Source organism: Benincasa hispida, chromosome 12 (genome assembly GCF_027475165.1).
Source record: "Benincasa hispida cultivar pf3 chromosome 12, pf3_genome.v1.1, whole genome shotgun sequence".
Lineage (NCBI taxonomy): Eukaryota > Viridiplantae > Streptophyta > Magnoliopsida > Cucurbitales > Cucurbitaceae > Benincasa > Benincasa hispida.
The window spans coordinates 36039149-36063423 of NC_143489.1; the positions used below are offsets into that span (position 1 = coordinate 36039149).

The 24275-nt window shown below is 32.3% G+C and overlaps 2 protein-coding genes and 1 long non-coding RNA gene across 15 annotated transcripts; 1 reads left to right on the top strand and 2 right to left on the bottom strand.

The window, feature by feature from the left end:
* Positions 1 to 402: 402 nt before the first annotated feature.
* LOC150031965 (uncharacterized) lies at positions 403 to 1092 on the bottom strand. The gene is made up of 3 exons (XR_016525553.1): positions 975 to 1092; positions 668 to 840; positions 403 to 586 (listed from the first exon to the last, which is right to left on the bottom strand). It is a non-coding gene; the product is annotated as an uncharacterized LOC150031965 (long non-coding RNA).
* A 1589-nt stretch (positions 1093 to 2681) lies between these two features.
* Positions 2682 to 13831, top strand: LOC150031966 (acetyl-coenzyme A synthetase, chloroplastic/glyoxysomal-like). The gene is made up of 20 exons (XM_090308640.1): positions 2682 to 2807; positions 3042 to 3140; positions 3220 to 3303; positions 4131 to 4280; positions 4896 to 5051; positions 6204 to 6326; positions 6458 to 6626; positions 7064 to 7146; positions 7391 to 7492; positions 7845 to 7933; positions 8245 to 8335; positions 9071 to 9184; positions 9988 to 10064; positions 10357 to 10435; positions 10875 to 10943; positions 12125 to 12300; positions 12435 to 12491; positions 12985 to 13075; positions 13256 to 13354; positions 13440 to 13831. Exons 1-20 carry the CDS (start codon positions 2682 to 2684, stop codon positions 13623 to 13625), a joined length of 2220 nt encoding a protein of 739 aa, XP_090164766.1. The 3' UTR covers positions 13626 to 13831.
* On the bottom strand, positions 12959 to 24011 carry LOC120068314 (mitochondrial intermembrane space import and assembly protein 40 homolog). Of its 13 annotated transcripts, none has more exons than XR_016525486.1 (7): positions 23777 to 23957; positions 15611 to 15642; positions 15408 to 15533; positions 14390 to 14619; positions 13568 to 13620; positions 13434 to 13458; positions 12959 to 13330 (listed from the first exon to the last, which is right to left on the bottom strand). XR_016525486.1 is itself a non-coding variant. In XM_039020033.2 (5 exons), exons 1-4 carry the CDS (start codon positions 23904 to 23906, stop codon positions 14416 to 14418), a joined length of 492 nt encoding a protein of 163 aa, XP_038875961.1. In that variant the 5' UTR covers positions 23907 to 24011; the 3' UTR covers positions 12959 to 13330; positions 14390 to 14415. The 13 variants fall into 13 exon arrangements, 1 of the variants encoding a protein (XP_038875961.1); XR_005479160.2 differs by having other exon boundaries at positions 13434 to 13484; XR_016525485.1 differs by having other exon boundaries at positions 13568 to 13628.
* Positions 24012 to 24275: the final 264 nt, after the last annotated feature.

Genomic DNA, 24275 nt, shown 5'->3' on the forward strand with positions numbered 1-24275 from the left:
TAGATTAACCTTTTTTTAAACCAATTTTTTTCTCCTACGGTTAAAATTTACATTTTGCACAAAATTTTAACAAAATAATAATTTTGCACATTTTGCACATTAAATTTTAAAAAAAATATTTGGCATTTCAAACGATAGAGTTTAAAACTTTTGTATTTCAATGACCCTTGAAAATGAAATATCAAACTTTTTTTATGGTTTAATTATATATTTCAATTGGCTACATTTTTGTACATTTCAAGCTATAAAAAATAGCATCGTATAAAAATATAAATCGAAGATTCTCAGATTCTAGTAAGAAAAATAAAATTTGTAGTTTCATATTAACATGTATTGCACTCACCCTGAATAGTATATAAAATAACAACTATCTATAAGCAAATAATAGTGTTCTCAACAATGTCCAATTATATTTGAAAATAAATATATTTAAATAACAATGACCCACAGTCTCAATCTATTACAAATAGTCCACCAAAATTTATAGATAGATATTGAATTATAAAAAAGTATATTCTGAACGTAAAACTAATGAACCTCAAACTAATTGAGAAGGAAATGTGGAAATGTGTAATTAGTTTGGCACCTACAAGAAAGAAAACAAAGTATTTAGACTATGATGAAGATAAATGCAAATGAAATAACAATTAAACATACTGCAACTTACCTTTTTATTAGGTTTGGAATGACTAAAGGTCAAAACACCAAGAATATATAGAGACAGATAAGAAATTATCTAACAAAAGTAATAAACCCATGTTAATGAAATATCTTATTTATTATAAAAGAATGGAATGAAAGTGTACCTCTTTGAGCACAATCGTTCGATTCGTAACCACCCTTGTATGAATGTAAAAACATTGAAGTAAGAGAAGGGAAACAAAAATATTACAAAAGGAAAAGTATCCAAATGATTGAAGTCGAAAGTGAAAAAAAAAAAAAAAAAGAAAGGGAAGATGAGAACAATGACTCACCAACAAACTGTATCAAAGGAGGCAGTGGAGATTTCTCAAGAGAACATAGAGGAGAAAGTCATGTATAAATAGAAGGGATGTTGAGGGGTTTTTGGTCAGGAGATTTGGGTGCACCTAACCTCATTAAGTTTAAATAGTGAGTTCATTAAACAAGAAATAAAAGGAGTAAAATCAGATTAAGTAAAACAGGTATGGACCAGTCAATATTAAATGGGTGGTTGAGCATATTACTAAACATTATTCAATGAATATTACATTAAATACAATATAATATATCACACGAAATTGCAAAAAACAAAAACAGAGACCTAAGGGATATGATTTTGCTCTTTCATTTGAAGAAATTCAACTCCAACAAACAAAATCAACATATGAATAACAAAAAAATCAAAAACAAAAATAGAAAAATAAAAACAAAAACAAAAAAAAATCGATGATAAGTATTAGATATTGAATCCAACCCACATACTAATAAATAAAATTTATATCAAATTTCCTTCGCTATGTTGTATTAAAAAAATGATAATAACATTATAAGATTTGTCAACACGTGTATATTTCAATGTTAATTGAAATGTATCTCTTCCCTTGATATTGAGGTTTACATTATCATATTCATATTACTATAATAAAAATGTTAATTATATCATAATATTTAATAAGTATATATTCTATGTGGTTACATAATGATAATTTTGATACAATACAAGAGTTCCAATCCATAACTCTAAAAATAATTATTTTCTAGAAATAATTCTAGAAACTAATTTAAAACACGCATAACTCTAAAATTAAAATTCTAGAAATTAATTAAAATTAACTAAAGTCTACTAATGCTTCTCATAGTCCCAATCCATATATATATACTAGAAACAAGTAAAATTTGAAATAATAAGTATATATATATATATATATATATATATATATATATGAATTAGTTTCTTAAAAATAATGTACTAAATTTAGAAATAATTATTTTCTAGTTATATTTGATATAAAAGAAATTAGTTTAGAAAAAACGTTAACGTTTTTATTTAAACAAAACTAAAAGAAACATTAACTAGTTTTTATTGCGAAAGAAAAAACATTAACATTAAAAAGAAACGTCAATATAGAAAAACTGAAGGGAAAATAAAACACAGAACACAAAAGGAAAAGTAAAACATAATAAATTAATTTCATAGAACAAAACAAAACAATAATAATAATAATATAAAAATCCATATACTATACTAACTTATTAGAACCATTTTTTAGTTACCAGAATTTTGGGTTTTTGCCAAAAGTGAGTTTAATTTAGTGGTATTAATATGGATCAGAGGTCCAATCTCCCATCCAGTAATTATTGTAAAAAAAATAAAAATTTGGATTTTTGAGAAAAAAAACAAAATCGAGTAAATGAAAGTTTTTTTTTTTTTTTTGCATAGTTAATTCTCTTTGTTCAATAATAATAATTATTTTATAAATAAAACCCTTAAATGGAACAAAATAAAACTGGCAAATCGGAATAACCTCCCTCCCAAATTGTTTATAAAGTCTTCTTTATATTAATTAGCAAAGAGTTTATTAAGAAAAATTAATTAACTAGAAAAAACTTGCAAAAAAAAAAACTCACAATTAAATTTAATTTTGGGCATATAAATTAACCAATGAACCTCTCTTTATCCCACACATCAAAAAGAGAAAAAAAACATACAAAAAAACAAAATGATTTCAAACGACGTATTTTATAGATCTCAAATGTTGTTGTTTTGGAGGAAACTTCCTCTTGTCAACATTAACTCTTCATTTCCTTTTAGAAATTTTCTCATCAAACCTTTCAAAACTCATGTGGTAATCATAATGTTCTTCTTATTATTGTATTTTTGTTTCTTATTTGATGTTGTTAACAGAAAGAAAAGAAAAGGTAAAGTAGTATTGTTTTATTTTTAAATACTTATTATGCAATTTATAAGTTAAAAAAAAAACTAATTTTTGTTTTCTAAAAATTATAGATTAGAAAAACCATAATGTTTTCTTTTATTTATTTTTGGCTCTACTAATTGGATTGAACAATTTAACATTTAGCACTTGAAAATTGGATCTTGTGAGTCAAAAAAGGAAAAGGAATGGAATCACAATAAAGAGAAACTTGATATAACCAAAGACAACATCAACAACATAGAGGTAATTACTTCCTAAATTATTTAAATTAATTTTAGTCTTCAAAATTTTCTTAAATATCCTAAACGCTGTCGTTTTGCAGGAGTTTCTTCCCTCTCAAGAAGATGAACTTGTGGTTCCATCCCAAGAATTTTCCCACCAAGCCCATATTCCTACCACTCAAAAGGTCTCTCTCATTCACAATTCACAATTTTTCCCTTTAAAATCTATTTAATAATGTTTTTTTTTCTTTTTAATTTTTTAATTTTTTAATTCTTTTTAGGAGAAGTTTTCATATATAGAAAAAAATGTCAAATTATTTACAGAAATAGCAAGAAAAACACTGATAGACACAGATAAACTTCTATCAGTGTGTCTATCACTGATAGACATCTATCAGTCCCTATCACTGATAGACGACACCGATAGACTTCTATCGATCTCTATCAACCTTTAGTAAAAAAGACTAAATTTTGTTATTTTGTGTAAATAATTTTCCTTATTTTTCTAGTTTCGAAAATTCCCTTTTTTTTAATTTGAATTTTAATGTTACTATATATATACTTATTCCTATTTAATTTTTACAATATTAATTTTGTATTTAAGTATCAACTTGCATAAAATATATATATCACCTATCAAAAGTTTAGAAATTTGAATCTCCGATTCATTCTATTATTACACTAAAAAAATATATATACATCCTATATAAGTAAGAAAAATAATCTGACCAACTTTTATTATTTATTTTAAAAGAGATAAAAACAATGAATCGAGACTTCATTTCTTTCTAAAATTGCTATACAACCCTAAAATGACCCATCAATGTGTATTTAAAAAAATCTTTAAAAAATAAAAGTATAACTGAATTATCCCCAAAAAAAAAATACTAAATGAACCCTTTTTAAAACAAGCACATTTTTCTTTAATTTAGATTTTACCCCATTCTTGGCAACTACTCATACATTAAATAATTATTTAATGTCCTTTTTTTTTTTTTTTTTTGGAATTAAGTACTTGGATATGTACAAAAGATCCATTGAAGAACCTTCAAAATTTTGGTCCGAAATTGCATCATCTGAGTTCTATTGGAAAAAGGAGTGGAATCATCATCAAGCCGTCATTGAAAACCTTGATATTACCAAAGGCAAGATTAATATAGAGGTAACCCTCCCTAATATATTCTCTTTTATATTTTCAAAATAGAATATCTAACATACCGTTTGATAATTATTTTTAAAAAATTGTTTTTGTGTTTAGAATTTGATTAATAATTCAACCATTGTATTTAAAAAATATGTAAATTATTATAAGAAATATAGATGAAATAGACTTAATTTTCAAAAAAAAAAAAAAAAAAAAGACAAAAACCACATGATTACCAAATAGGATCTAAATGAATGCTTAGAGTTTTATTTTTAAAATTATTTTTAGAATCAAAATAGTGGAAATCCTAAACGCCTACATTTATGTTGGTAAAATTTGAAATTTTAAAATGAATTATTAAAATTATAATAAATATATTGATTCATATAATAAATTTTAGATTGTTTTTAAATATAGAAAAATAATCGAAAATATTTACAAATATAGCAAAAGGTTATTGTCTATTAATGATAGACAGTGATAGACAACAATATATTATTATCATATATCACTGATAGATATTGATAGACTATGATATTTTGCTATATTTGAAAATATTTACGGCACTTTTATTTGTTGTTTAAGATCATTTTTTCTTAATTTTATTAGTTATTTATTTATTTATTTGGACAGTGGTTCAAGGGTGGCATCACAAATATTTGCTATAATTGCATTGATAGAAACATTGAAGCTGGATTGGGAGATAAAATTGCAATGTATTGGGAGGGAAATGAGCCTGGCTATGAGGCTTCTTTAACCTACACCAACCTCCTCCACCAAGTTTCCCAAGTATTATTTATTTTTTTTCTTTATTTTTCATATCTTCTTAATTTTATTTCCTCTTTTTTATGTTAAAAAATGGGTTTTTTTTTTTTTTTTGTCAAATATCTTTTTTATATATATTTGGTCAAAAAGATGTTTACACTTAAAAAATTTCTAATGCATGTGCATCTATGGGCTGTGCCTTTTAGTTATTTTTTAAGAATAACTTCAATTTTTCTTTAAAAAATAATAATTTTTATTATAAAATTTTGAGAATATATAAAACATCATGTTTAAACAACTAACTATAATTACAATGCGTAGGATTTTTAGAAATAATAACCAAGTATATAACATCATTTTAAAAATTACAAATATAGACAAGTCGATAGACTTCTATTGTGGATAGATTCTTACCAGTGATATGATCTATCACTAATAGACTCCTACCAATAATATGGTCTATCACGGTAGACTATTTATTATGTTATATCTGCTGATACTTTGGGTTTAATGTCTATATTTGTAACTATCCTTTTTAATTTTTTACAACTTTGTTTAGAATACAACGTAACATTATTGGTATGTTTGGAATAATTTTTTAAAAAATATATACTTTTTAAATAAAATCCTTTTTTCTTATAATGTTTATCTAATATAGATTTTTTAGTGGTTTAGATTATTAAAAATATTTACTATTTAAAAACCTATAATAATATGTAAAAAGTATTTTAAAAATAGATTAATTAAAAATTACTTTTAATGGATGATCCATTTGGTAACTATTTGAATTTGAATTTTTGGTATTTGAAAATAATCATGCTTGTAAACAATATTTTTTATAGATGAATTTTCTTGCTTTATTATCTATTCTACACAGATATTTTTAAATCATTTTGAAAACTATATAAAAATTAGTTTTTTTATTAAAAAAAGAGTATTTTTTAAAACTTTGACCAAGAGTTGAAATGTATATTAATAAAAGATGAAAATCAATATAAAGAGGTTACTAAAAACTAATAAAAAAATCTTTTTGAAACAAAAAAATTAAAAATCAAATTATTATCACAAGCAACCTTTATAATCAGTTCCACAGTGTTAGCTTGTTTTTATGTAACATTATTGTGTATTCTTGAAGACTAATGAAAATTTATGTAAATTTATATTAATGTTGATTAGGTTGGTAATTATTTGAGAGATATTGGAGTTAAAAAAGGAAATACTGTTGTGATTTACTTACCTATGATTATGGAACTTCCCATTGCAATGTTGGCTTGTGCTCGCATTGGTGCCATCCATTCGGTATGTATATGCCCTTTATTATCTTAGATTAAAAACACGTTTGGTTCCTAAATTTTTAAGAAAATATGCCTTTTATATATAATGTATAGTTGAAAAAAATGATATTGATATATTTGGGTGTATAATATAAGGTTGTATTTGCTGGATTTTCTTCTGAATCACTTGCTCAAAGAATAATTGATTGCAAACCAAAAGCTTTGATTACTTGCAATGCTGCAAAAAGAGGCTCAAAAACCATCCTTCTTAAAGACATTGTTGATGCTGCCCTCATCCAATCAGCCAAACATGGCCATTCTATTGGTATGCTATTTAATTTAATCCACTTAATTAGAACTAATTAATTTCTAAAAATTTTATAATTTATTATTATATAATAAATTATTAGCTTATCTCATAATTTTTTTTAAGTAGTACTTAGATGCGACCTAGGTTGCATCCATCTTCCTATACCCTCATCCATCACATAGAAAAATAAATTTAAAAATATTTTTAAAAAAGAAAAATAAGTTTGTCACGTGGTAGATTGTGATTGGATTATTGGGTGAGTTACACAAAAAAGCTGCAGTCCAAAATGCACCCAAATATTTTTTTTATCTTTTTAATTTTAGAAATAAAAGATATAAAGGTGAATGTAGGGAAATGAATATATAATACATTTATATTTATATTTCAGTCAATATATAGGTTAATAAAAAATATCAAAGATTTTAAATAATACTTTTAAATTTGTTGGGCAGATTCATGTTTGGTTTATGAAAATAAATCAACTTTGAAGAAAGAAAGCACCCCATGGAAAGAAGGAAGAGATATATGGTGGCAGGTTTATTGTTTTTTTATATATTTTTTTCTTTTTAAAGAATAGCCTTCTTAAAAATTTTAAATTATAAATTGAAATATATTTTAAAATAATTAGACTTTGTTTCATAATAATGTTTTAAAAACGTTTTTGAAATTTAGCTATATATATATATATATATATATATTGAGTTATTTGTGGACAAGCTATTTAGATTATTTAAAAATTGACTCGTTTTCTTTTAATTTTTTTATTATTATTGTTTTAGGATGTTATTCCTAAATATTCAAAGAATTGTGATGTGGAATGGGTTGATGCTGAGGATCCTCTTTTTTTGCTTTACACAAGTGGGAGTGCTGGAAAGCCTAAGGTATTTACTTACCTTTTTTTCTAATTAATTATTACTCTCTAACTTAAGTGAGTTTCAAATTTTATGAAATTAGAAAAGAGATTTCCAAAAATAAAAAAAATAAGGAGAACGAAAATTTTAATTTATAAAAATCTATCGGTATAGTAATAGAAATTTATAGAAGTCTATCAAGATCTATCAAAAAAAAAATTTGTTGCTATTTCTATAAATAATTTGATATTTTTTCTATTTGTGAAAATTTCTTAAATTTATAGAATGGGCAAGAGAAATCATATTTTTGACATTATTATTAGTTTATATATATTTTTATTAAGTGATAATATTTAACTATTTAATTTTATATGTGGAATAGGGTGTAGTTCATACAACAGGTGGATATATGGTGTACGTTGGAACCAGTTTCAAATATGTCTTTGACTATAAACCTTTTGATATTTATTGGTGAGTAACACATCAATATCCTTAATTTTAATTTAGGTTTAAATTTTATATGATTGATTTAAAGTTTTTTTAGAATATTATATACAATTAGTTTAAACTTTAGTGTAATTATAATTAGTAGTACTTTTAGGACTAATAATTAAATGTATAACAACATTTTTTTAAAAAAAATTACAAATATAGTAAAATGATTTATCACTCATAGACTTTAAAAATTATCTAAATTTTGTTATATTTGTAAATTCTTTTGCATTTAACCTTTAGATCTAATTTCTATATTTACAATTGTCCCTTCTTTTTATTATTTTAAGGTCCACGGCTGATTGCGGTTGGGGTGCGGGGCACGGTTACGTGACATATGGGCCACTGCTTAATGCAGCCACTATTGTTATTCATGAAGGGGTAACTACTTAATTAACATCATGATAATTTCATTTTCACTTCCATATTTTTTTATAGTTCTTTATAGAAAGGGTAGGGAATTAAGGTATGAACTTTAAAGATGATAAATTAGTATCTAATCTATTAAGCTATATTCGAATTTACATTTACACTTCAATAATAACTACTAGTTAAATATTTCATAACATTAGTTCTTAAATTTTGATGGCTTTGTCTATTTACTCTTTACTTCTTAATATGTATTAATGTTCTATGAACTATAATAGTAATTTTATGTGGTTCATTCCTTTAACACTGTTAATTAAATTATTAATTTTTTTCTTCATAATATCTAATCGAATTACACTCTAGTGTAATGTCATATCAACATCTAAGAAACAATATAACAATATTAGTAATAGAAATATATTAAATTGAAACTATAGAACGTTTAGAGACTAGACAAATATTATCAAAGTTTTAGGGACTAAATTTGTCTCCCTACGGGTAAACAGTCGTCGGGAGATTGAACGAAAAAATCCAATTGGTATATCAAACTCCTGATGGTGTTGAAACTGTCGAGAGAAAAGGAGAATTACCGTCGTTTCGTTGATCCCGTCGAGAGTTACTAACTCCCAACGGTATATATACCTTGCATAAACTCCCTATGAGTAGGCATTGCGCGTCGGAAAAGGAAAAAAAAAAAAAGATAGTATATAGAAAATGTTGATACAATAAATAATGGATTGGGTGTAGGTTGCAAATTATCCAAATTCAGGGAGGTGTTGGGAAATAGTGGACAAATACAAAGTCTCCGTTTTCTTCACTGCTCCCACTTTGATCCGTTCTCTCATGCGGGATGGTGATGAGGTAATTCCCTTTCTTTTACTTTTTTTTTTTTTTTTAATGTTTTTCGTTTAAATTTAAAAAAGAAAATAATAGTTAAAATACCAATTTTGTCCCTACTTTGCTCAATTATTACTGTCTCATGAAACTTAAATTTAGTTTTAATTGAAATTGAAATTGGTTAAATGATAATAATAATTTTCGTGCAAAGAGATACAATATGTGAATATATTTTAAATTATAAAAAAATACTAATAAATAACCAAAAAAATATTCCTTTTGAAAATCAACGAAAAACTAATTATAGAGACTAAATTTAATATTTACAAAAAGTATAAGACTAAAATTAAACAGTCCCAAAATATATAGACCAAAATGATATTTTTATAAAAAAAACAATAAATCCAACTATAGAAATTTATGCTAAATTGTAAGACAATCCCTTGGAACTTACTATTTGTTTCAAGCTTTCAAAAGTTTTAATATTACTCTTCATCTTTCATAAATATTTCAAACCTATAGTTGGAGTAGAAATCCTCTAAAATAGTATAGAAAATCGAAACTTCAAACCGTGTGTAGGTGACTATGTTGAGAATTCCACATTGAAAAGACCAAGGGGACTCACACTCTTTATAAGATAGATGGGTTACTCCTCTTATTGTCATTTAGTTTTGAGATGGATTCGCATACTCTCTAATAGACTACACTCATACTATGTCTCAATTTTGAAACAATTATAAAAGGTTTATGATTACATTGCAACCTTAAAATAATTTAATTTAAAATTTATAGACTAAATTTATAATGGGTCGAAATTATGGATGCAGCATGTTAGGCGTTACTCTCGAAAATCTCTACGAGTACTTGGAAGTGCAGGCGAGCCAATTAATCCAGCTGCATGGAGGTAATTAAAATTCAACTATATATTAATTATTTTTTTTTACTTTTAAAAATTACTTCTTGGAGTAAAAATTCAAACTTACCTCGTTTTTTACTTTTAAAAATTACTTCTTGGAGTAAAAATGCAAACTTACCTCGACTACTGACCAATAATTCGTTATCATTAAATTTTATAAATTCAATCACATTTTTTGTATGCACTTGTAAGCGTCTGATTTTCATTTTACTTATCTTATAACCTTATATTTGTAATGTAATATTTTTTTATATAAAAAAGTGATGAATTAGATATACAGGTGGTTTTATAAGGTGGTGGGTGACTCTCGGTGCCCTATTTCGGACACGTGGTGGCAAACAGAGACCGGTGCCGCCATGGTAATTATTTTATTATTATTGTTGTTGTTATTAGGTTGGCAATGGAGCCGGGTCGAGGCGGGGACTCTGTCTCCGTCCTCGTTCTCGCAGGGTATTTCCCCCTCGGGGACGGGGATTTCTCATCAGGAAAACGGGTCCCCTTAGGGACCCATTCCCGACTTTTATATATATAAAATAAAAATTTAATCGAGGACGGAGATGGAGACGGGGACGGAGGCGGGGATAACCTCCCCGTCCCCGACCGAGGACCCGGTTAGGATCCCTAATTTGACCTCATCCTCGGTCAAACTAGAGGCGGGGACCTGCGTGGATCTTTGCCAAACCTAGTTGTTGTTGAGTTCATGGCAATTATATGCACATATTTCATTTTTAAAAATATAAATTAGAAAAATTTTTAGTATTGAACTAATTAATTAAAGTATATGGTTTGTGGACGTAGATTACTCCAATGCCAGGGGCATGGCCATTGAAGCCTGGTTCTGCTACTTTCCCATTTTTTGGAGTCCAGGTTCTTTCATCTAAAACTACACCCTTTTATCATTTCTAAATGTAATTATTGTATAACATTTTATATAAAATTTACAAATTAATAATTTTTTTAAGAAATAATATTTGTTAGTCCCTAGATTTTGTATTTAGTTTTCGTTTGGTCTCTAAGTATCAAAGTGTTACACTTTTACTCTAAGTTTTTATTTCATCCTTACGTTTCAATATTTTACATTTGTATCATTAATTTTTTACGAATACTTATGTTAGTATTTGATGTAATTTTCAGTTAGTTAGTTTAAAATAATTATGATGTGAATTTCTTTAATTAATGTTAATAGTGTTTACAAATTAGTGAAAATTAATTTACTTATAATTAATTTAATCTTTATGTTCATCAATAAGCATTAAAACTAGAGATTAGAAGTGAGTATTTAGTTAAAAATTAAAAAAAAAAAAAAAAAAAAAATCTCAAAGATAAAAATGTAATATTTTGAAACTTATGATTAAATAGAAATTAAATACAAAATTCGTGGATAATAGTGTAACATTATAAAACTTTAGTATTTAAATAAAAACCAGTCAAAAAATAAATATATTACTCGTACTATCAACTTCGAAGTTAGAAATTAGATTCTCTTACCCTACATATTGAGAGAGAGGAAGAAAAAAAAAAAAAAAAAAAAAAAAAAAAAAAAAAAAGGAAGAAGAAGAAGAAGAAGACGACTCAAAACCTAACAACTAGATTGATATTTTTCTCTAATTTTTTTAACCTAAATTCATTAATTGTTGGTTGACTTTGATAATAGCTTGTTTTTGTTGACTACAATTAGTTGTAATCCTAACAATTGTTGATGAACTTATAATACTGATTTGTCAAATTTTCAATTCAAAAAATTCGCACATTACATTATGACCCAATATTTATTGAATTAAAAAAGTGATAAACTTTATTTTCTTTATTATCTTTATACAATTTAGAAAATTCTAAAACACTAGTGGCACTGACACATACTCTCATAAACTTAATACAAAAGAAATGATAGATACTATGTAATGAAATAATATATTAATTCTATGCCTAGTCTAAAGTTAATCGAAGAAGTACCTACCATCCTACCACAGCATTACATATGCCCACACATTTATATCATAGTCAAAAATCGAAACGAACCGAACCGACCTAACCTAACGTCGATGCAGGCAGTGATAGTGGATGAAGAGGGGAAGGAAATAGAAGGAGAAGGCAATGGGTACTTATGTATAAAAGGTTCATGGCCAGGGGCATTGAGGACACTTTATGGAGATCATGACAGATTTGAAACCACATATTTCAAGCCATTTCCAGGATATTATTTCACTGGTGATGGTTGTACCAGGTGACTTTTAACTCATGTTTCTTAGGTCAAGTTTTTTTTTTTCTTTTCTTTAATTGGCTTTAATGAAACCATTTGATTTGATTTAGATAGTAATTATGTATGTTATTCCTGATCTTATTATGTTCGACATTTAGGGATAAAGACGGATACATCTGGATTACTGGACGAGTCGACGATGTTCTCAATGTTAGGTATACATATTTCATTTTCTTCAAACAAGTGATGTTAATGAGTTGATGTATGTGTGATATCCAAATAATTTGTATTTTTCAACAATTCAGTATTTTGATTTTGTTTGGAATGACTTTTAAAGTGTTTAAAGAGTGTTTTTAAGTATTAAAAAATATAGTTAAACACTTGATTCCAAACATATTCTTAGAATAAGGTACTTAATTTTATAACATTTCACATTTTTAGATAGAAGAACGTGTTGATATTTATCAGAGTCAAATAACAAAAAAGAAACTACTTTTCATGTCAGGTTAAAATCTTGTAAATATCTAACATTTCGAGTTATTTTATTTTTAACTTATATTTGATATATATTTAAATATATGTGGTAGGGTAGGTTAAGTGTTAGATTATGAAATGAATTCAAGCTTTTGTTAGATTTATCGACAAAAGACTAGACTATTTACATGTTTAGACACATAAAATATGGTCTAAAAACTTTATATTATGCAGTGGACATCGAATTGGGACAGCAGAAATAGAATCTGCATTAGTTTCACATCCTCATTGTACAGAAGCTGCAGTGATTGGGATTGATCATGAGGTCACAACTATTTCTACTTGATTCAAGTTTCAACTTCTTTGTGCCATTTGTGATCTTTATTATGTCGTATTGGATCAACTAACATTGGTTCGATAGACGCTCTTAAAAACAGGAACTAACAGAGGATATAAATCAAAGTGTAGGGACTGAATTTTATAATTTAACCTCTCTCGTCTTCAGGTTAAGGGGCAGAGTATTCGTGCATTTGTTACGCTAGTTGAAGGAGTTCCTCAAAGTGAAGAGCTCCGAGAAAGCCTAATACAAACAATTCGAACACAAGTTAGTCAACAATTTCAAAAATATGAACTTAAGAGGATTGTAAAAGAATAATTAAGGGTGAAATATTTTGATATTATACTTTCAGATTGGAGCATTTGCAGCACCTGATAAAATACATTGGGCAAATGAGCTGCCAAAAACAAGGAGTGGAAAGATATTGAGAAGAGCTTTGAGAAAAATTGCATCCAAGCAGTTGGATGAGATTGGAGATACCTCAACACTTGCAGATCCTACTGTCTTGGATCAACTTATTGCACAAATTGATTCTTGAAACCTCAAAAATAAGTGACCTATCAATAAAAAGCCTTAAAGAAAAGTTTGCAGTGGCCAACTTAGTTTCTTATTCTTTTGAAAATTAGTTTTGATCTTGTACTCAATCAAGGGCATGTTTGGAAAGGAGAAAAAGATGTATCCAATTATCTTCTACATGTAAAATTTTTTTTGGCAGAGTATGTTATTGGAATTGAATAGCTATTTCTACATTACAGATCATTATCATCACATTTTTCCTCAACCAAACAGCCACTTGAAGTTTTGGCCCTCAACAAAAATAGTAGAATCACAAACCAAAGATTAAGAGAGGCAGCCAAAATCATTTTGAGATTCAAGAAAGAAATTTCCCGCCTTAGAGAAGTTTCAGACATGTCTTATAATCCAAAAAAAATCTACGTGCCTTCAAATTTTTTAATTACAAGAATCTTTGTAATCCCATAACCATACTTGTCATTGAAAGCTATCTTGGTCACTACCAAAAATACTCTCTATATGCTTTTTTGGTTCTCGAGTTACATTTCTACAACCACAGCATCCCTAGTATTGCATAAACTTGTAAACGCATGTTTGATACATTCATATTTAATTTATATTTTAAATATGATGATTTTAAAATGCTCTAGGAAGCAAAGAAATTGAAAAATCAGGGATATTGCTACGATGTAACTAATAGAATCTCAAACTTATTCATTATACTGGTATACTTTGGGATGTATAAGAATGTATATTACATCGCCAATAAAATAATCATAACAATCATACCAGGATAGACAAAATGGAGGTTTGGGCTAAAGCTTGGACTTGGGAATTTGAGGTTCTCTAGACCATGAAGGAGGAATGACTCTGTAATCTTGAGTTGGCTTTTCAGCCTTTTCTTTTTCCCTTTCCTTCTCTTCTTCATCTTCATCGTCCAAGATATCCTTCGAGAACGCATTTGGATTTGCTTTTATGCAGCTCTGCAAAGCCACAAAAGGATGCACGCAGTCCGATCCCTTTGGAAAACATCACAATTTGGCTGTTAGTATGTACCACAAATTTTGCAAAGATTTTTAAGAATAAAAATTTCAAAAAAAAAAAGGCAAAATGAAAAATCAACCTCATAACTTCACGAATTTAGTTCTTAAACATTTACAAATTTTGCTTATTCTTTAATTTTTGAGTTCAACACGACAAGTGGAGTTGTGAGGATTTAAACATCTAACCTCTTGGTCAAGGATCTACTTAAACCAGTTGAGCTAGGTTCAAGCGTTGTTTACCCTTGGGTAAAAATCCAAAAATATCAAATGCTAAAGAAGTTTGTAGTTGAATTTTAATTATAAAAAAATGTAATAGAAATCTAACGAGCATAATTAGTTGCAGTGTTAAACAAGATTAGTTATAGCCCTTCTACTTTTCAACAGAGAAGGGTGCTGTTTCGTGTTTTTCAACCGATGTGATGTATCAAATTTGTACATCATGTTATGGAACTTATATGCCATGCCATGTCGAATTCCTTCTCTCTCCCTAATGTCTGAAGACATTTGGTAAGTTCTAACCACAAAAATGTACAAATCATAATGAAATTTTATAACTATACAAGAGACCAAATTGACTACAATTACACGGTTGCGATCAAAAAACATAATTTAACCAAAAAGCTTTGCCGTAACTTCTTTTTCCTTTAAAAGCTAAATGTGGCAGGGTTGCGATTAAAAAATATAATTCTACCAAAAGGCTTTGCCGTAACTTCTTTTTCCTTTAAAAACTATATAAAATGTGGCAGTTCCTTCTATTTCCTTACCTTTTCCTCGGCAGTACTCTTAAAGAAGCAAAGAAAAGCATCAGAAAACTGGACCCCACATGGACCTTTACGTAGGTCAGCTATGCAGGGGCACTCTAACGCTCTGTTAGCTTTGGCATCAAGAGACTGAAAGAAGCATGGGTCAACTTCTTGGTTTCTATTCCAATTTCAAAAGGAAGCTTATATCTTTAAAGTGGACAAACCTCATTTGTTTCATTACCATAAGCTGCAGCTTCTGCAAGAATGAAAAAGTTGTTGATTATCTAACATGTGCTCAAATCTAACACTAAAGAGAACTAGTACAACGGATACTTCATATAATATTTCATTTTATGTGTACTTAAACTATAATAAAATTTTAAACAAAGAATAGTTAAAGCACACTAAACAAATAATATCATTCTGTTCTCTGATTAAATGGCTGCATTACTCAGTTTTTTCTGTTGTCTTTTGTGATGCCAGCTTAGTATTTCATACGTGAGGTAGTTGGCTTCATGTGTAATCTGTAATATACCCCCTTGAATAAGATCTCACGACTTCAATGGTTAGTCTGTAGAAAACCTCACTTTTATGTTGCTATGAAGCAACAATGGCTAGTGTTCACTTAAATAAATTCCGTCAATGAAGAACTATAGAATAACCTACTTGCTAACTTGCAGTCAAAGCTTGTTGCAACTCAGGTTAAGTCTTCACTGGAAAGGTTTCAATTGGATGGCCTCCGATAAGCCGTCTGGTCTACATAACAAAGTAAGCTCTCACAAATTAGATCAATACAACATCCTGTGACGACAAAAGTGGCCTCCACTTCTTAGAAACTACAGACTTGAAGCATGAAGGACACCTCGCAGTAGCAAGAAAATGACAGATGATGTCCATTGTGTTTATCCTCCCACATTCTAATGCCAACCAACAGACAGACCCACGAAACTTGCTAATTGAAAATATAAAACACTGACTCCTAAATGGCAGTCAATTAACTTCTTCAGGAGGTGGTTTTACAAATAAATGACAGCTGAAACTGTTTCTCAAGTCACAGGATACAAGATGTAGGGCGCCAGATGCATAAAATCCTTTCTTGGCATCCAATTAAATGACAGCTGAAATTTTAATTTTAAGTCATAGGACACACAACATAAGGCGCCAGATGCATCAAGTCGTTGCTTAGCATCCAATCAAGTGCTGAAGAAGAATAATGCTTCAGCAAACATGGACTTTTGCAAGTAAAGATAACTACAAAGATGGCTGATTATCCTCACTCAGTGAAGACTAAAATAATAAAACCTGTCGGTGGCTATAAATCCAATGAGGATTTTCTTTCACTAAATTCTGTCTAGGTCAGATGACAATACACACTGATTGTAGCCATAATCAAAGCAAACTTGCAAAAGCAGGCTAAATTTCATAAAATTGCATTTGAACAAAGATTGACCAGCTGCACTTCGTGCATGGAGGCAACATGATTATTCGTCATACTCATAACAATATTGCTGGAGGAGATTCACAAAATAAAATCTTCAAACAAAATACTCTTTTCTTTCTCATCTGGTCAGAATAGACAGAATGCAAGGTTAACTTAGAGGAAACTGTTAGGCACCCACTCCCCCTGCACTTGGAAAGTACCAACAACAAGCCAAAATACCAGAACAAAGTACCACAAATGTATATTGACCTTAAAAGTAGAAAGAAGTCTGATTACAAGTCAAACAAATCACAGCAAAGAAACTTAATCCCGAGATCAATAATGGAAAAGCTTGCAAGATAAGAAAGAAGCAACCAGCCAATTCGAGAGGGCTGGGACTCTCCTCTAAAAGCCTTACTCTGCTTTTTACCCAAAAAGATACCCTCCCCACAGTACCAACATTCCTTGTATGGTAATACAGTGGTCCCCTCCCCTAACTAATTCTCACGTCCCACTTCCTCTGTGCAGGTAGGATGTTAGGTAAATTCCCTTTTCTGCCCCTCCTTTGGTAAGTATGGATCACTGATGGTCTAACAATACCCCCTCCTCTAGATACACCTTGTCCTCAAGGTGGAGCATGAGAAATTGTTCATTCATCTATGGACCGGCTCCCAAGTGGCCTCACTCTCCGGAAGGTTTTTCCATTTCACCAGTCATTCATTTGTTGCTAATTCTCCATTCCAACACACCCCAAGTATGGCTCCCGGTATAATTTGGAGTTCGAACTCTTCTGTCAAAACCGGTGGATGATGTTGCACAAGTGTCTTGTTCCCCAACTTCTTTTTCAGCTGTGACACATGAAAAACAACTGGCCTCATCGAGTAATTCTAACTTGTATGCTACTTCCCCAATTTGTTCCAGTACTTTGTAGGGCCCGTAGAATCGAGGGGAAAGTTTCTTGCACCTCTTTTTCGCCAACGATCGTTGTTTGTATGGCCGAAGTTTCAGGAACACCTCCTCCCTAACTTCAAACACTAATTCCGAGACCTCTTCAAGTCTACTTGCTTCTTCATTCGGTTTTGAGCTATTACCAAATGATCCTTCAGGGCTCGAAGGGCTGCATCTCTTGCCATTAGCTTTTGTTCAACAAGATCATTCAACATCTTCTTCTACCCATAAGATATAAGAGGTGGTGGCGGCCACCCGAATACTGCCTGATAAGGGGTTGTTTTTATAGATGCGTGGAAGGTTGTGCTATACCATAGCTCAGCCCATGGTATCCAAGTGCTCCATCTGGTTGGTTGCTCATTGCAGAAGCAGCGCGAGTAAGTTTCTAGGCAACGATTAACTCTTTCCATTTGTCCATCTGTTTGGGGGTGGAACGCGGTGCTCTACTTTAATACTGTCTCCATCATTGTAAATAACTCCTTCCAAAAATTGCTGAGAAAAATCTTATCTCAATCAGTGATTATGGTCTTGGGGACTCCATGGTGGCGCACCACCTCATGGACAAACAAGTCTGCTACCTCCTTAGCAGAAAATGGATGCTTAAGGCGTATGAAGTGAGCATATTTACTCAAACGATCCACGACCACCATGATGTTGTCCCTGACTTCGGCAACCCTTCAACAAAATCCATCGTTAAATCATACCAAATCTGATAAGGAATGGGCAGAGGCTGCAACAAACCAGCTGGAATTATTGCCTTAGTCTTATTTCGTTGGTAGATTTCACATTGATCCACATACTTCTTGACATCCGACTTCATTCCCTGCCAGAACAACTCACCCAACATCCGCTTATATGTGCGAAGGAACCCGGAATGTCCTCCCAAAACCGAGTCATGAAATGTGTGAAGTAGTGTTGGAATTAGTGATAAGGATTTAGAGAGTATTAACCTTCCCTTGTATAACAATTTCCCATGTTTAAGTTGATAATTGGGTTTGCCCTCAGTATCGATCTCCAAAGCAACTATAATTCGTTGCAACTCCTTATCCCCTTCGACTTCTTTCAGACCTATCTCCACATCCACCAACGCCGAGGTAGATAACACTAGGATCTCAACTCCTGGCAGTGAACGAGACAATGTGTCTACTACTTGTTTTGCAGTCCGAGTTGATAAAAGATGTCGAAGTTGTATCCCATTAGTTTAGTTAACCAACGTTGGAATTGAGGTTGCACTTCTCATTGCTCTATTAGGAATTTTAATGCCTTCTGGTTAGAGATCACCGTGAACTTGTTTCCCAATAAGTGATGTCTCCATTTCTGCACAAAAAACACAACTGCCATCAACTCCCTCTCATATATTGACTTCCCCTATGCTCGAGCGGATAATTGTTGACTGGAGAAGGGAATGGACCTATTATTCTGTGATAGAACTGCTCCCAAACCGAACCTAGAGGCATCTATTTCAATCACAAATGGTTGAGAAAAATCCGACAATGCTAACACTAGAATTGTAGCCATGGTTGTTTTCAACTCTTCGAACGCCTTGGAGGTTACCCGTCCCATCTAAACGAATTTTTCTGCAGCAACTTATTCAATGGTGCTACCGTCTCGCCATGTCCCTTAACAAATCACCTGTAGCATCCGGTTAACCCCAAGAATCCTCTCAATTCGGTCACGTTCTCGGGTTGGGGCCATTGTAGCATCACTTTAATCTTCTCATCATCTGCCTCCACTCCACGCTAGGATATCCAATGCCCTAAGAACTGTATAAAATATTGGCAAAACACACTTTTTCTTATTCGCAAACAGGTGGTTATCCCTCAGAACGTTGAATACGACTGCTAAGTGCAATTCAAGAGTGGTGATGTTAGGGGTTGTAGACCAAAATGTCATCGAAAAACACCAAAACAAAACGACGAAGGAACGGTCAGAAGATCTGATTCATTAACAATTGAAATGTTGTCGGGGCGTTGGTCAATCCAAAAGGCATGACAAAAAATTTGTAATGTCCCTCGTGGGTGCGAAATGTCGCCTTCTCGATGTCTTCCTCCCTCATCTTGATCTGATGGTAACCAGATCATAAATCCAGTCCGGAATATACTGTTGAATCATGTAATTCATCTAAAAACTCTCCAATAACCGGGATTGGAAACTTATCAACTATGCTCACTTGATTCAATTTTCGGTAGTCAACACAGAACCTCCAACTTTTATCTTTCTTTTGTACCAGGAGAACCGAGCTCGAGTAGGGGCTACGACTAGGCCTTATGATTTCAGCTTGCAACATTTCGTCAACCAACTTTTCGATTTCTTCCTTTTGGGTGTGCCCATACTTATATGGCCTCACGTTGATCAGTGCTTGACCTTCCCTGATCACAATCTAATGGTCGACTACCCACTTTGGGGGAAGGACATTTGGTGTACCGAATACATCTTCACTCTCTTCCAAGAGCGCTTGGATCATTACCAGAAGGGCCTCAACTTTTCCGTCATTCAATACATGTTCTGCCCCTGCGTCCCCTTCAATTTTTGTGTTCTGAAATTCGATCAGGAAACCTTGGTCATCTTCTTCCCACATCTTGGACAAAGCCTTCAGTGTCACTTCCGTTTTAGTGAGCGACAGATCTCCTCAGAGAGTTACTTGTTTCCCATACACTACGAACGACATCATTAGGGATGGCCAATGCACCCCCATGGACCCCGTTGCAAACAACCACTACATTCCGAGCACCACATCCATTCTTCCTAGGTTGATTGGTAGGAAGTCGGCTATTACCACTAGTTCGGGTAAATTCAGCATCAATGCCTTGCAAATTCCATTCCCTTTAACTGTCGCTCTGTTGTCGATAACCACTCCGTACTTGGTGGTCTCCAATAGAGGTAGTTTCAATTCTGACACTAGACGCTGATGGATAAAATTATGTGTGGCCCCGCAATCAATAAGGACTACAACTTCCCTTCCATCGATTGTTCCTTTTAATTTCATTGTCCCTCTCTTGAAAAAACCCAACACCGACCTCAGGGAAATTTCCGCCTCTTCCACTACCTCGAACATATTTAATTCCGAACCTTCTTCGCCCTCTGCTGTTTCTAACCTCCTCTAAGTTTGATTCGTCATTGGTGATGAATAACATCAGCTCCTGATTTTCCCTCACCTTGCATCAATGCCTGGTGAATACTTGTCATTGCAATGGAAACAGAGCCCCTTCTCCAACCGTTCTCTATACTCTCTGTCACAGTCGCTTCACCGATGGGTCCTTCTTCCCATAATTTCCCTTAATGGGAATCGAAATTTGTCTGGTGTTTCCTACTTCCGTCCCCTTAGGGTTCCCTTTATTTGTAGACGTACTTATTTTATTTCTGGATTGGGCCTCCCCCTTTATGGTCCCAACCTCTTTCAACTCTTTCAGGGATAATTTAAGGGCTAGGTTACGATCATTCACCAATTGGGCCTCCCTCATGCAAGCCTCCAAGCCCACTGGTCGGTGGCTAATTACCTCCGCTTGTAACTCTAGTTCCAATCATTCAGGAAAGTGTCTTTCAAAACGTCCTCTGCCAGGTCCAATAACAACATGGAATAGGCGACAAACTTCTTGACGTAGTCGACATACGCACCCTCTTGTTTGATCCTTAGTAATTAAGCGCCCAGGCTACCCTCGACAGTGGGTCGGAAATGCTCAAACATCCTCTTCTTCAACACTCCCCACGATCTGATCAGATTTCTATTATGACTCCAAGGAACCAATCCACCTCATCTGGCGCAAAGCTCACCACGACCACTTTCACCTTCTCCATCTTACTTAACTCATGTATCTCGAAATAGTGCTCTGCCCTGTCAACCACGACTCCAGATTCTCCCCTTCGAAAACCGGCATCTCCAGACGCTTGTAATTACCCTTATCATTTCCAGTTCCCTAGACGGCAGCTGAATCCACTTCCTCTATCTTCCCTTTTGATTTCTAGTGCGATCCCTCAACCATTCCAAAATCACCGCTCTTCTTCATGGTGCTACTTTTGCGTACTTCCACTATGAGCTTCTCAAAGCTTTTGCAGAGTCCTACAATCCTGCCCTTCATCTCAGCTATGTCTTTCTCGTACATCTCCATCCTCTCCTCCATCTGTCGTTGCGCCATTTTCCTTGTTCACCCCAGGATGTTAGGACTCTAATACCAATTTGTTAGGCACCCGCGCCAAAATACCATAACAAAGTACCAAAAACGTATATTGACCTTAAAAGTAGAAAGCAGTCTGATTACAAGGCAAACAAAACACAGCAAAGAAACCTAATCCTGAGAACAATAATGGAAAAGCTTGCAAGATAAGAAAAAAGCAACCAGCCAATTTGAGAGGGCTAGGACTCTCCTCTAAAAGCCTTACTCTACTTTTTACCAAAAAAAGATACCACCAGACTGCTTTCTACTTTTAAGGTCAATATATGTTTGTGGTACTTTGTTATGGTATTTTGGCTTGTTGTTGATACATTCTGAGTGCAGGGGGAGCGGGATAAGAAAGAAGCAACCAGCCAATTTGAGAGGGCTAGGACTCTCCTCTACAAGCCTTACTCTACTTTTTACCACAAAAAGACACCCTCCCCACAGTACCAACATTCCTTATATGGTAATACAGTGGTCCCCTCCCCTAACTAATTCTCACGTCCCACTTCCTCTCCAAGTAGGATGTTAGGTAAATTCCCTTTTTTGCCCTCCTTTGCTAAGCATGGATTACTAGTGGTCTAATAGAAACCAAGGCTCATATAGAGGAGGGGGAGGAAATCATGATCGAGAATCCTTGTGTGTACACTATATATTATATGGGTCGATGAGTCACACACTTGCTCGTTGATAACAGCTCCTTTGCTCTAATTACCCCATCTTACAGTGAACAATCCAATTTTGTATCATTTTGTAAAGCTTGCCAATTCGACATTTTCATAGGTTGCTCTTCCTAGGTCAATTTTTATTTTCTAATCAGATAAACCATTTGTTCTTTTGCATTGAGATCTATTGAGGCTTGCACTTACTAATTGTAACTGTAGTTTATTTTATTTTCATTTCCATTTGTCCTTAAAAGTGAACTAAGAGGCTATCTTTCCCTTCAAACAATTCAAACTTTCATACTGAAACTAAACTTAAAAGAAGAATCCTAGTCCTTCGATTTGATGGTGGACAAGACTGGCCACTGCTTTAATTTCCTGAACAGCGGAAGAACAAGGAGTCCAGTAAGATTATCTCGTCTCTCCTATCTTTTAAAATGAGAGCTGAGATAAAGCATCACTGTCTGGTTGAAACTGCATTGACTCTCCTAGCTCAAGCCCATATGCCACTTTAATTGGGCGGAACATTTTATACTTCACTTTATTTGATAAATAGGCTCCTCATGCCCGTTCTTAAGGCCAAACTCCTTTTTAACTTTTCCACAACTCTCTCCCAATTGTTCTTTTCTGAAAACCTTTTCTAAAACAACTTTTAACTCAAACATAATCAATCTACCGTGTTCCAATGACAACCTTTTGGGTATATATCTTTGTAGAAACTGACCAATACCCGTTCTTCTAATTCTATCCTTTCTTGGCTCCCCTTTCCAATTCGAGTGACAACTCCTAGTCCCCCAATTTAACCCACTTCCCAGAATCCTTATTCTTCAGCAACCAGCCTCTCTCAGTCACCCATGCAATCACTTGCTTATAACCTAGCAAAGTTCCATAAATCCTATTACCATGAATAAACCAGGCCGTAGATGATGAACATAATGCCTTCACCAAAGCGGACCATACTGCAGACTAATTTCTCCTGTTGCCTAAGCATGCTATGAAGAATAAAAACCGATACTACCGCAGAAAATAAATTTAACGAAATTCACGATAGTCCTTAGACCTTTTAGCACCCGAAATTTCAATTTCTTGAACATGAATCATTCTTATATGAAAAGGATCGCTTCGTTCACTAACAGAGTCATTTTTACAGACACGTAGAATATGAACAGAACAAAAAGACACGAAGAGATCAAACAGAAGGAAACGGACCTGCAATCAGAGACTCCATGGAGGGAGGACGGGGAGAGGAACCGGAGGAGACGGGATTTGCGGATGAATTCCGGCTTTGTGGTAGATCGTTCGGAGACGATACGGCGGCGACGCTTTCAACTTGACCCATCGTTCTCTAAACTCAAATTGGAATCGGTAGAAAAGTAGGCGGTCTAAACTTCGAAAAGTGGACTAGAAAAAAAAAGGGAAATTTGTATGGATGACCCAATTTTTAGGTCCAAAATGTTAAATGACCCATTTTTGAAAAATAATATCAATTGACTCTCTGCTAACATCATCGTCATACCAAATACGTAAATTGCCCTTACACCAGCCTCACGAGGTAAATCTCGCTCTCGTCTGATTAAACGCTCTCGCTCTCGCTTGAAATTCTCTGGTTTGATGTGATTGTTCGCCAGTGTACGAATGATTTGACAATTTTCACGAAGAAGCCTCAAATCAAATCAATAATATCTAAACACAATACAATGGTGATTTC